Source organism: Perca flavescens, chromosome 18, assembly GCF_004354835.1.
Source record: "Perca flavescens isolate YP-PL-M2 chromosome 18, PFLA_1.0, whole genome shotgun sequence".
In the NCBI taxonomy this organism is placed as follows: domain Eukaryota; kingdom Metazoa; phylum Chordata; class Actinopteri; order Perciformes; family Percidae; genus Perca; species Perca flavescens.
In genome coordinates, this window is record NC_041348.1 from 10,726,080 (window position 1) to 10,740,539 (window position 14,460).

At 39.9% G+C, this 14,460-nt stretch overlaps 1 protein-coding gene across 2 annotated transcripts in view; it reads right to left on the minus strand.

Moving 5' to 3' along the window:
* Window positions 1–6,317: 6,317 nt before the first annotated feature.
* nrxn3b (neurexin 3b) overlaps window positions 6,318–14,460 on the minus strand; it is a 340,029-nt gene continuing 331,886 nt past the window's right edge. For both annotated transcript variants that reach the window (XM_028604831.1, XM_028604830.1), the window contains one exon: window positions 6,318–8,652. In XM_028604831.1, coding sequence (XP_028460632.1) covers window positions 7,676–8,652 — 977 coding nt within the window. In that variant the 3' untranslated portion in view covers window positions 6,318–7,675. The remainder of the gene's footprint in view (window positions 8,653–14,460) is intronic.

Sequence of the window (14,460 nt, forward strand, 5' to 3'; positions counted from 1 at the left end):
CAGCTTGTGTAAATCTGGAAGTGACTAATGGTTGTGAAAACAGCAATACCTCACTGTTTCAGGGTTTGTGCCAGTAGGCCTTAAATGAACAAAATGTAGAATTCTTGTTTGGGGACTTGAATTCATAATGATCATAATATTATGTTTTGTTATTTGGGGAAATATTTGGCTAAACTATAATGCCTTATGTAATTTCTGTTTCTTTTAGTGGTAATTTATGCTGCACTTACCCTTCCTGGTGCTTGTTGTTGGTTCTCTGTTCTTTTGACGTTATTATCGTGTTAATTGCTTCACGGGATTTGCCTTTTACTTTAATATCCGTCCTCTGCATCAGGGAAAAAAAACATTTGTGTTTTCAGGATGTCAACCATAGTATTTAAAAAAGAAATGCTGTAGATTCTCAGTCACATTGTGGATTTTGAGATTTGGCTGCCGTCTGACCAGCTCCCTCTCTTTTCATACAATCTCACAATTAGACTGTGATTGATATTCCAGTGTGATGCTGTGAATGAAATTTATTGTCTCCTACAGATGCTCCTGATTACAAATCCGCTCTATCTGACAGTTGAGATAAAAGTAGAGGTTCTAGCACTGTGCACTGCAGCTCGAGGCTTAATTTACAAAAGACCAGATACATTTCGAGGGATTTCAAAAAAAGGGCAGTCAGCTTAGAAAGGAACTGTCATCAGGGATGGCAAACAGCTTTACATGCCTTATAACTCCAAAATATCTTATATGAAAATGCATGACATCAGTAGTCTAGCCTAAAGTAAAAACCCAGGAACTACATATTTGATCAAAACTGAGTCAAGACATGAAGCTGACTCTTTGACATGTATATAACCTGTGAAAACATCTTATTAATTTTCACTGGTGGAAGAAGTATTCAGATCCTTTAGCTTATTTAAGTAAAAGTACTGATACCACACTGCAAAAATACTCTATTACAAGTAAAAGTACTGCATTTAAAATGTTACTTAAGTAAAAATATGTAAGTATCATCAGGAAAATGTATTTAAAGTATTAAAAGCAAAAGTAGGCTCCTCAATGCAGAATAATTGTAGTACAGTACTTGAGTAAATGTAGCCTATTTAGTTACATTCCACCACTGTTACATTTGCACAACTGTTAAAGCTTTAGTGCGTAACTTTTTGATTACGGTTTTTTTCCTAGTTGTTATCTCCAAATGAAAAATGTCTATATTGTCAAACTTCACATCTCGATAATTAGTTATTTCACATATAAAATGAGGTAGTAGTTAAATCCAACGATGGAGAAAGACAAAAGAGCTAAATTCCTGCTAGCTTAATGGTAATTAGCAAAGCAAATCTCAGTAATGTTAGCTGCCGTTTCAACTTTTGACATAGTGGGATTAATGTGTGGTTAAGCTACCTTTAAACCACATATTACATTTATTAAATTGTAAATTAAAGGATGGTATATTTCCAATATAAATAATAATTAAAGTTTACAAGTTGACAAGACTGCTGAAAAAACAGTTTGTGATTCATTCTGTGAAGATTATCCAAAGGCAGAGTAATAGTATGTTGATTTCATGGCAATAGAGAGACTGCAAGATGAAAACAATTCATCGCTCTCCATTGACTTTGTTTTGTGTGAAGGTGCCTCCTTGTTAATTTTGTAGGCTACAGCATCTGCAGCAGTGCAGAACACCTGGTTTTACTGAGGCAAAATCACAACATCACTACCAGTGGTGGAAGAAGTATTCAGATCTTTTACTTCAGTAAAAGTACTAATACCATACTGTCCTGCATTGAAAATGTTACTTAAGTAAAAGTATGTAAGTATCATCAGGAAAATGTACTTGAAATATTAAAAGTGAAAGTACTGAATGTCAAAAAATCCTCATATTTTTTAAACAAACCAAACAGTACTGTCAATCAACTAGTGTTTAATGGTCTATTCATCTCAGCTGACTTGTAGGCCATTATATTGTTGGCTAGTTTAGTTTAGAATCAAACATCACATTTTATAAATTACATGTGTTTTGTGTGCAGAAATCTTAATGTGTAAAGTAACTAGTAACTAAAGCTGTAACAGATGAATGTAGTGGAGTAACTAAAGTAACTAGTAACTAAAGCTGTAACAGATGAATGTAGTGGAGTAACTAAAGTAAGTAGTAACTAAAGCTGTAACAGATGAATGTAGTGGAGTAACTAAAGTAAGTAGTAACTAAAGCTGTAACTGATGAATGTAGTGGAGTAACTAAAGTAACTAGTAACTAAAGCTGGAACAGATGAATCTAGCGGAGTAACTAAAGTAACTAGTAACTAAAGCTGTACCAGATCAATGTAGTGGAGTAAAAAGTACAATATTTCTCTCTGAAATGTAGCGGAGTAGAAGTAGAAAGTGGCATGAAAAGAAAAGACTCAAGTACCTCAACATTTGGACTCAAGTACAGTACTAGAGTACATGTACTTAGTTACATTCCACCACTGATCATTACTGAGACACAAACCACTGTGCAATACACTAAACTGTGAATAAAATAAAAATAATAAAAACAGCAGCAGCACATAACACTGTTATTAACAACAATAATGAAACAGCAGCACAACATGTAGGCTACATATTGTTGAATAGTCATCACGCCTTTAGAATTTTACCCCCCGTCCTTGCTCTCCCCTGAATGTGTATAGCAACGCCTACTCCTTAAAACTATTAACGCCATGTAAGGGGTAAGCAAGAATCATTGAGAGTTGACACATTAAATACAAAAAAGTGCCATTTATTAATATAATAAAACTGTATACTCCTCATGAATCATAAAACAATATATATAGGCCTATATATTATCATTTCACGACTGAAGAGGCCCTATGCTTTAATTTCAAGAGGTCTAGCATGAGTTTTTGTCGGCCAATGCAGATAGAAAAGCTACAATTCTCATTAAGAAAGCTTGCATGATGTGCAACGTTTATCTAGGCTACTTTAAGGACACAAATGCACAAGCACGAGCTTAAGGTTTGATGAACCTTAAGGTGGTGTTTTGCTTATTATTAAGATGTAGGCTACTTTGTTGAATGAAAGGCAGTCTAATATAGCCTAATAATAAAACGGTGAGAAAATGATCAGTCAAGACTCGCGCACGTAGCCAAACTAATGCAATGATACAGTATAGCATGCCTATTTCTTTTATTGTTGTAGTGTTATCATCAACAGTTTGTCCACCACTCAGTTTTATCAAGGGGTAAAGTGTTTTAAGGGGAGTTGTGTTTACCGCAGGTTGTAGCTCACTCCCTCATCTCTGTCCCTCTCCTCCTGAGTCTGCTCCTCACTGTGCATGTCACTGTAGCCGACACCAGCACCGCTATCATCGGCCACGGGAGCTGATGAAGGTCCTGCTACTGGCCAAAACATGTCTGTCCATTTGACACATTTGACAGCGTTTTTTTTCCCACGCAGCTTCTCAGCACCTCCTTTGCGTTTCTTCTCCATGATCTCTATCACTGTTCTAGACTGGCAGACGCACACCCGAAACTGCATGCAGGCAGAAATCCCAAAGAGGGTGCTGTTTAAAGATATGCTGTCCTCTTCATTGTCTTGGTTAACGTTATCCTCACCTAGCGCCACTTCAACGCTAGCTGCTGCTGTAGCGGCATATTCATCGCTTTGGACTGTTGTTCCTCATGTCTGTATCCCCAACAGTAGTCGTAAAAAAAGTTTGTCATCTTTGGCAGCGTTGCCAAATACTTATCGGCGTCTTTTTTTCTTTTTTTAGACTCATCTTGCTTCGTCTCTGTTTGTGTACTTCCCAGCTCTCCTGTCACTGTGTTTATCTTTCGCGCCGCGCACCGTTACGGACTAGTCCATTTCAATTTGAAAGTAGGGGGTATATGGAAAAAAATAGTCTATGTGATATTTTTGACTAAAGTGTTTTTTGGCCAGCCCAGAGTTAATTGAAAAAACAATGGGCCAATTAAAAAATAAATGTTTCTTATGGGCCAATTAGGGTCTTTTTTTTTTGCGCTGAAGTAAATTCAAAATAATAATTAATTGTCTGGCTAATCCGGGGCCCCTGCACACGTGGGGCCCCTAGGCTGCAGCCTGAAAAACGCCTGTCCATTAATCCGCGCCAGGCTGCACCGCAAGGCCACACTGACTCGAAAACTTGCATACACGAGTTCAGACCAGACGTGTGAGATTTGATCGCAGCCTGCGCTCACGTCCAAATTGATAAATGCCGAGCTTTGCGTAGGAATCGGCTTACGCCCGTCGTACGCCTGTTTTTGGTCGTACGCACGTTTCATAAATGAGGGCCAGTATGTCTAACGTTACGTCATGTCAGGTGTGCAGCAAGCATTTTGTCACCAAGTCAAATATCCAAATGTCAGCTTTAGGCTAACTATATTTTAAGCTAAAGCATTAGCTAACATTAGCTTACTAACAGCTAACTAGCTAGCTACAAGCATTTTGTTTGCCTTTTCAGCCCATGGTTGCATGTTGGCACCGATTATTTTCCTCTGTGGTGGCATGGCTTTCAGAGTATGACGTGTTGCCCTCTGTCTCTTTGACAATTTTTGGTATAATAATCTGCCTAAAAAAGGTATAAATAGTCATTACAACTTCTCTATCTGTTAGCCAGCCTGGGAAGTTTAAAGCTGCAACTGGTTTTAGAGTTTTATATACCTGTCTGCTGCAGCTGAAACGAACCAAAAGGCTAAAATGCTCTGTAGAGCTATTTAGGAACTGCAGGGTGTGATAATTCTCTGTAGATTCGTCATTTCAAGCGGCCCCTTTCACACAGTAATCACGTTTAAATGTGTTAATATAAAAATATTGACTGTACCTGCCTTAAACCTGTAGCTCTCTGCCTTCGTAGGCTCAGTAGGATGAAGTGTGGATTAAATATCATTGCTTGCTAAAATAAATGTTTCCTTACACATTAACTTTTTATTGTGTTGACTTACACAGAACAAATTTCCACACATTTTTCGGCAAAGAAAAAAAAATGATTCTTGAAATGTGGGTCTGCTTTTAGAACGTAAAATATAGTCCCTCAGTGGAACAAATCCCTGCTGGCCTTCGTGTTCCCGTTGCCTGTGGCGGGATGAATGAGTTAATATGTAGTCATTGTGAGAGCTGGATATACTCACACACGCCGCTCTGATATCCTACATCAATGGGCTATTGCAAGTTAATGACCGGCTCTGTGAAGGCCCATTTGCACGAAATATGGACAGTGTTAAAACGAGCTGGGAAAGCAGGTGCTGCTGCCGTTGAGTAGCTCATAACCCAGCCATATGGTTGTAGAGAATCTCATTTGGCTGTGCACACTTTAAAAGCCTGGCTCTAAAGAAACCCAAAGCCATTCCTCTGATGTTGTGAAGACCCTGGACCCTCTAATAACCGTTTTCTCCACCCGTCCTTTTTTTCTCTTGTTGCATCGATGAACAGTGTATGAATTAGCATAATCATCTATAAGTAAATGATAGTGTTGAGCTGCTCTGCTCCGGACTTCATTTGAATGGAAATGATACCACTTTTTGGTATAAAATGGAATCACTGAAGCAATAGCAAGTGGATGAGAAATTGTGGTTCGGTGAATAGTCTTCGGCGTAGATGCCATCTATCTCCATCTCCTCGCTGTGTCTTCTCCTACCTTTACACCACAACATGGGTGAGTGAGTGACAGCCACTGACAGCCTAACATCCAAAAAAGCTTTGGGAACAACATTTTTTTTATTTCTGGGAATTGTTTGGAGTCAAAGGAGCATAAGACAATAATAATTAACTGGTTGAAAAAGCCAAGTACCAACACAAAAAATCAAAGTGAACATACACACCGACCGAGTTTGCATGGAAATGAGAACAAATAACTTCAGCAATAAATGATGACATAAAAAACAACATATTGCTGGAAGAGAACGTCATAAAAAATGAGACATGAAATTAGGCTACACAATAAACAGAAAAAAAGCAAAAAGAAGACGAGTTGAGCAGACGAGAACATTGACGTCAGAGTTTTAAAAAAGAAATAGGAAGAAAAGAAACAAAAATAAAACACCTGTAAGTCAGTAAGGTGCTAGCAATAGATTTCCAAATCCATCATAATCTGTCTTTATTCTCTTGTTCTGTTTTTTAAATTTCCAATAAAAAAATAAATAACATGATAAAAGTAATTTCAGAATAAGGAGGAGTCCCTAATACAAGTTCTGAGGGAGATGTTTTCTATTTGATTGACAGCTTCCAAAGGTCAAATATTCATGCGACTGAAGAGAAACACCATCCAGAGACTAGACGTCTAATCTAACAATATTTGCTCTCAGCCAAAACAAATGTTTCTGTGCACATCGTTTTTTTTTTTTTTATCTCCAGGCATTCCTGGCAAAGGAATAAAAATGATCATGTTGCTACAGCAGTAAAATCAAATCAAATTGTCTGTCTATACAAGAAAATGATTTTCTTTTTTACAAATCAACAGAAACTTGAATTTCTGTACAATATTGACCTGCAAAGCACAACGGCTATAATGTAATAAAATATGTAAACATATTTGCTGTTTTTGACACAGTCGTCTGTGAAAACAGATAGAATCACACTTGTTCACACTGGAGTGAGTCTTAAGCCTGGATTTTTTTTCATCTTTTCTTTTTTTTGTAACATTGTGACAAATTAAATCTCCGCCGGACTCCAATTATGACAATGCATTTTGTCACATCGTTTCAGGAAATGTTTTGAAAACTGGACAACAAAAGAAAATGAAATGAAAGAAAAGACAAATGCTATAAGAGATTTAAAATTCAGAGAAGTAACATTGTTATGTGCATTTTGCCTGGTGGATCCACTCTTTCACGCTTGAACACCATCTAGAATTTGGTTGCCATGCATAGCAGTCCAATCCTTAGCTGAGACGTAAGGGACGGAGAGAGAAATATTGAGATACATTACTGTATCACATCCTGCTGAGCAGTCACTGAGCACTGGCTAGTCAACCCTGACTGGACATCATCCTTCAAAATAAAAAATAAGGACCTAAATTCAATACATAAATAAATAAATAAATACATTACTTAATCAATGAATAAATACAAAAATTTAAAATAAAAAGACAGCTTTAAGTACACATATACTTTAGCTCATATCGCATCGATGAAAGCTACATTTAATGAAACCGTTTGTAATGTGAAATCTGGTTTTGACTTCCAACTTTCCCGACAATCATAGTTTCTTGAGGTCCCTCACTTACACAGATGCCAGCACCACGTCACATACACCTCACATGCATGCTCAGAATGGCCGAAATGACAGTGATCGTATTTTACAGGGTTACAATGGACAAGGTTGTTAAAACGCCCAGGATCACACACCTCTTGACAGTCACTTAGGGGCGCGTGGATTTTAAGAGTGATGTTATTCACACTGCCAAATGTCTCCAGCAGGGACTCCTTCAAAAGATCCACGCCGAGTCCCAGTGAAGTTGTACTGCATTGTCTCTCTATAATGCTTACAATAGTAAGTGTGCTTCCATAAGCCAAAGTTCTTTTGTAAATGTTTTCAGTGACTCACTAAGTCTTGAGTTCTCAAGAGATTTTATCCTTTTTTTTTTTTTTTTCTTTTTAAATCACAGTTGCCAATATGGTACTGTCAAAATGTTTATAACTGTGCTCCATACAGTTTATTTTTCTATGTGTTGGGAAATGACTTCTGATTTCTATACATAATACTCCTTGTCCTTGTCTTTCGGTCTCTTGCTACCTGCGCTGCCTTTGGCGCTGCCGCTGGGTGCTTTATCCTTCACCACAGCGCCATTAGTTTGCGCCGAGTTGCTGATGTAGTTGCGCGTCTCGTCCACCTGGTAGGAACCCTCGTCCCTGTTCCTGTACTTGTACATGGCGTAGAGGAGGATGAGGATGCACAGGGCGGCGGCTGAGACAATGCCCACCACCATGCCCGTGGTACTGCTGGATTCCCGGATCACCTCTGAGGCCCCCGGGGGCACGCGGCGCACCACGCCGGGCACGGTGGGCAAGGCGGCGGGCACCGTGCGCAGCATGGGCGAGGTGATGAAGGGGCCCCGTGGCTTGGTGCCGTCCAGATCAATGGACGTGGGCAGGGGCAGCAGGACTATGTCCGGCTGCGGGGGTTTTACCTCGCGGTTGTTCATTTTCCCGGCGGGCAGCTTGGGTGGCGTGTCCGAGGGGACCGCCGCCGCCGGCGTGCCCCGGGGGTCGGGCAGAGGCGAGGTGGGTGTAGTCCTACCTGCCTCAGAGGCTTTGCTAGGCCTCAAGTCCTTGGCCTCCCACTTGGGCGCGAGGGCTTTGTAGCCGCCTTCATAAGCCGATGTGGTCAAGATCTTATCTGTTACCAGGGAGAAGGTGGTGTAAAAATCTTCATCGTCAGTAGGGGGCAGGCTAGAGTCGAAAGCTTCGCCAGAGCCAAACCCCGAAATCACCATGCCATCATCATCATCATCATCACCACCATCACCATCATCACAATCATCGCTGCCTCGGTCCGACAAGCAAGGTACCCCCGCCTCAGTGGCCATGGCCAAGGATTCTTTGGTGGTCTCAATAATGGTGAGGACGGGGTGGAGGGTTGGGGGGAGGGGGATGAAGGGAGAACGGGTGGATACAGAAGGGATGTCTATGGGGTCCTCGACTAGCACGGGGATGACTAGCTCCCCTCCTGGAAAGAGAGAAACACAAAACGGCAGTCAGAGGGCAGAAAGTCTTCCATCAGCGAAGCAAGAAACAGCCAAACACCAAAAGAAACGGTAACCAAAGAACGTATAAAGCAAAGCTCAACATAGGGAGAAAATCAACTCAGGATAAACAAAGAAAGAAGGAACGGAAAATACGGTACCAGTGCAAAAACAATGAAACTCAGAACCAAACAAGACCCAAACTGAAAGAAAACAACAGCCATAAATAAAGTGTACGTTGCATCAAAAGGCTTTGAGGGATGCACAAGGGTGAGCCACATTAAACTGACCGCACATACTACCTCCTACATATCCTGCGTATTCTCAGAGAGCAGTATGGTCTATGAGGACTATATTATACTGTGCTATAAACTAGTCACGGTTACCATATGTTCTATATGCATGTATATTCATTACTTCCTGTATAATACAAGTGTGAATTATGTGGGATGCCACACAAATTGTGGCCCTATATTTAGTTCTCTGAGATAACGCTGCACATTTCTCCACATGAAAGACAACTTCAGGCTTTTAAGAGGCTTGATTAATTTATCTTTTGAGTGTAAATCCTTTTTAGTCCGTTCAAAAACTGAGCAGCAAGAAGATGCGCTCTGTGGATAAAAAGAAGCAGAGGGTATTAGCATTTGCTTGCAATTCGAAGTGCAAGCCAGTGGGCCTGAAAGCAAGTTAACTAAGTCTGAAATGAGAAACTTTGTAAGGTGTTTGGTATTGCTGCTGAGAGATGCGCTTTTTAATCCCGTTGGCCTACACGGGTGAAGACGTATTAAGAAACTGTCCCTGCAAAAGCCACCACTTACAAGTGATAAAGAATAGAGGGAACAGCATAAGTGGGCTCCCCTCTTTGCCCTAGCCTCTTGCCTTTTGACCCCTACAGTTACCACGATGGCACAAAGTTACCAGGCAGTTCAATCACACCTGAATGTTTCCTGATTTGTACTTTTCGGGTGGGAGAAACTCGATTGTTACAGCTTGTGTTCTCCATTTTAGCGCGGTGTTACTATTATCATTCACAATACTTACGAACCTAGGTGCTTCAAAAACATTTGCCACATCTACTCCCTTCTAATAAATCCATTTGGGAACGCTCGATACCACATGCTTTATTGGTTAAACCTGTTGTTGGACGACTACAAAAAATTTGAAACATTCAGATGTCTATTGAAGCTGCTTATCCTCTTGCCAAAGCGGCTTGTTTGTACATTGCAAAGTCTCACAAACAGGGCACTATAAAGAGATGCAAACCTTTTGGAACAAGAAAGAAAAGAACACAACAGAAATGAAGGAAACCGAAATAATAATAATAATAATAATAATAATAGTAATAATAATTAAGGCATTACAAAAAGAGTTCAGAGTTAGAGCAAACATTGGAAAAAAAACATTCACAAAGTAAAGCCACAGAAAGAGCTATCCAGAAAGGGATTAGTAGTAAGTAAGTAGGAAAAACAAAGCTCGGAAAATCATAAAAGCCTACAAAAAAAAAAAAAAAAAAAAAAAAAAAAACAGTTTTCAAAAGGAAGAAAGCATACCATCAGTTTTGTCAACTTACGTCAACAAATTGCCCGCATGATTTTGGCAGGAAGAAAAAAAAATTTACAAAAGAAAGTTGTGTAAGAATGCCTTTGGACAAGTTAGGTTAGTTTTTTTTTTTTTTTTAGCAGTTTCTGATTAATTAGTATATATTTCTCTTTTTAGACAGGATGGCACAGGGAGGCAACAACACATACATCCACACATCATGACATGAAAAATAATCTTCACCATTCTGTTCAGGATATCTTTAGTTTTTTTTTTTGTTCTTTAGATAGTCATTTAATTTTTGTATAAAAAGAAAACTGTATATCTATAATTCTTGCTTCGATAGATAAGTCTCTCCGTAAATATCTACAGCCTGATTAGACTCTTTTTCTTTTTTGCTCGACTTTAACTTCATTAATGAACAAATGGATGACTGTACATATCTTAGAATCTCTACGTAAAGGGTTTGGGAGGAGGGAGTGTGAGACGGGGGTGGGACCTATGAACATACTAGGAAGGAAATGACATAGATGGGGGTGAACGTGTACATCAGTTGCCATGTCCATGTAAAGGCGGCACGAAGCGGTCGGGCGGCATTAGAGCTTTTGGCTGTAAGGAAGGGATGGGGATATACAAACAATGAGCATATACATGCCCATCTACAAAAGAGAACAGCACTCTCAACACTGACAGTTTTACAAACCCTAAGCTGCAACTTCTTTGCCATGCACAAAATTAATCGACTCATTCATTGATTAGATCCAAATTTCAATCAGAGATAGCTATCAGCTAACAGGAAAATATTAGAGATCAGCATAGAAACAGTTTGGAACACTTTTCACAGATAGTGGTGAGGGTCGACTTTGGAGGTGTCTTCTCTTTTTTCTCTATGGAGGACATGAATTTTGAAATCCCAATCCAGCTGCGTGGTTTTGATTTTTGATACCCAATCTTTGAAAAATAAAAAAAATGAAAAAACTCCTGTTGTTTAAGGAATAGTAATCAGGTCATAGAGAAAAGAGGAAGTTTCATTCTAATTAGGGAAGAAATCATCAAAACATTGTCAATAATAGTGATTCTTAGCAAATTATCAGATAGTTAAAATTTGAACATTTTCAGAAAAGAAACATAGATACACATATATGTGTTTTAACATATATGTACAAAAAGACAAAACAAATTAGCAAGCAAGAAAGAAAGGCATTAAAATTTTCACACTATCAAAGATGAACAACCAGAAAGCACACACTGAGGCAGACAAAGAGGAAGGGGACAGTTTATAGGCAAAGTGTCACCACCTTCGCATAACTAATAATAAAGACTTTATTATTAGTTACTAATACATTTCTCTTGTTAGTATTTTAAAACACAGGACAGGGCGTGCAATCTGGATGTACGTCAGAGAAAGAGAGGTCAATCAGACATGGTTTTATTTTGGATTTTAGTTCCACTATAAGAAGTTGGGTTAATGCATGCTTAAGTAAGTTGCATTTAGGGAGAGTAATATACAATAACAATACAGCAAGCCATGGGACTGGTAGGGGGAGGGGCTTAAGAAAAGGGGGGTCAGAGGTCAGTAAAAACGTCACTGCCACCAAGGGCTGTGGGATATTTCATTCATCAGCAGTTAACAGAGGAAGCAGGTGCACCATGGGTGATATATAACCAACATTATGTGGCAATTAGGCCCAGCGCATTCGCTAATTAATCAAGAGGGGAAGTAGAGTAGATAATTAATGAGCTACTTTTTTGTTTTTGTTTAATGTTTAGGTGCTTTGCGTTATGTGCATAACCAACAGCCTTCGTTTGACAGATAAACACTGTGTTGGGAAGGAGTTCCACAAGAGGGCACAGGGTGGCGGCTTTTTTTGGGCCTCTGGTGACTTGAAGGAGACGGGAGAGGCACGTGTCTTCAGGTATCAGGTTTTTGTTTCAGAAACCTAATTTATTGCGCAAAACTTTGAGTTAAGTATTATTGAAGAAATACGGCATCTGTCACACTGTACTGACTGTATTATCAACACAAATCCAATGACCTGAAAAAATATACATATACAGAGCTATTTTTTCTTAGAGTAATCGCCCAAGTAATATACGTTTTATCAAAAGGACAGGGAAGTTTTAAAGATACCTAAATCTCAACATCCCTTAAATGTTTATCTTGAGGTTTTATACCTTATTTTCTTTTATTCTAATGAATTTTAATTTTCCTGCTTTGTCTGTGTGACCTAGCTAGATGTTAACTCTAAACCCACGTGTCGTGTTGTTGATATAATGTGTCATTTAGTTTGTCTTTTTCATTTTTCTTTTTCTCTTGGGTTTTTTAGGTTGTTTCCTTGTTATTTTGTTTTATACTTGTGAGAGTTGGTTATGTTTCTTTTCTTTTCCTGTATGTGTTATAAAGCGTTTTAAAATGGTCTAATTTAATGTTGTTTTGGACCTCAGGAAGACAAGCTGGTCGTCTAGGCATCAGCTAATGGAGATCCTTATCATAAACTAGTAAACCGACATCTAAAATGTGAATTTCCTGCTTGTTGTTCCATGCGCTAATGTCTGACCTAGTATAACGTAGCTTTCTACTGTTTGACTGTAGTGTGTCTCAGCTAACAGCGACTGCTCACGTTGCATAGCTGTGATATTATTCCACTAACTCCTCGACTTGTTAAATAAACAATACCAGCCCAGAGTAAGTGATTTCATCCGAGGCTTTATTTATCCAAGTCTGCCCTTGCTGTCTTGGCCTTGTTTGCGTCCTTTCACTCAGCATCTGTTAGCTTTGTGCTCTATCAACAAAACACTTGGATGGGAAGGGAACCGCTGCAGTAAAGGGTCTCCATTAAAGTCAGTGCAGAGGACCTTGATGTTTTGGTAAACACTTTAATCCTGTGTAAGCTCTTGCACAAGCGTTGCACATCTTGCTGCTTTTCTGAAGCAGACAAACACGGCGCTTTCTAATGGGTTTGCTTAACCAGACTTCGTTTGTTTTTCCGCACTCGTCAAGATGGATGGGATTTTATTCTAAGCCTACTGCCTCCCTGACAAATAATTCTCCACTCTGCTAGACCTACAACCAGATTCTCAGTTATCAATCTTTTTAAGCAAAAGGAAGTCTGGACTTCAGATTAATATGTGTTTCTTTGCGCCAGTGCCTACTGACTAGCCTTTGGATGAATGAGAAAAACTGACGCTATCTTTTTTTTTTCAACCACAAAAACAAGAGCATGAAACAAACTGCAATTTTTCACTCATTTTGCTTTTCATCATTTCTTGTAAAAATAAATAAAGAGGCTATCTGACGCATGCCTGTGCTGGCTTTTTAAGAGGAATTAAGTAAATATAGTTATTTCTAAATGGCTGATTGACTGACTACCTCAGCAGCTTGGAGGCTACAGATGCAGAAATCTCAGAGTAGCACTTTCTCTTCACTTCCCTCCACTCCCTCTCTTCCTCCCCTGGCCTGATCCCTGTGTCCGTCCAGAGTTTGCTGAGGCTTCCGAATGGAGATGAATCCCGGCGGTGTGTCAGGGATTTGACGACGCCACACCATAAAAGCGGAAAGCCAGTGCACCAGCACCAACCCTGGATGAAGTGAGTCAATGGGATTTCGACGCTGCAAATTGTGGGCGAGTCAGTGGTTTGGGGCCCTGAAATCTCATTGTGGCTGCGCACATTGTACCCAGACACCTGCTGTAGCAGATTCATTCACCTCTACCCACCACAGGTAGGAAGCTGATTACCAGAGAGACAGCAAAACACAGATTCTCAGCACGGACACACTTAAAGGGACATGCCAGGGATTATATTGGTGCCCTGTGCAATGGCTGAGCTTTCTAGAAACATGTAGAAGCTTAGCACTTTACCCTGCCATGAAATTATCTTATCTTGCCAGTGCACATCCCTGCCAAGAGAGGTCTAATTTCTCACTGATGGACAATTCATATCCATCCTTAAAAAGTTAAACGCTGTTCCGTTTACAGCTTCAGCAAGCGGAGAGGTCTGCCCCATGAGGATCCATGCCCCACCTCCAGCTGGAGGAGGAGCATCCTGAAGCCACGGTGCATGGCAGATAGCTCTTAATCTGTCATCCTGTGGCTGGGCGCAGTCCGGCGTATTAAATTGGCATCTCCACCAGGCGTGGCGACTCGCTCTCTTTCAGCCGGTCGATTTGCTGTACAGCCGTTAGGATGCACCTCTGCACTTGGCGGATATGTGTCAGCTGAATAACCTTTAAACTGATCTGAGGCCTGTGTTGA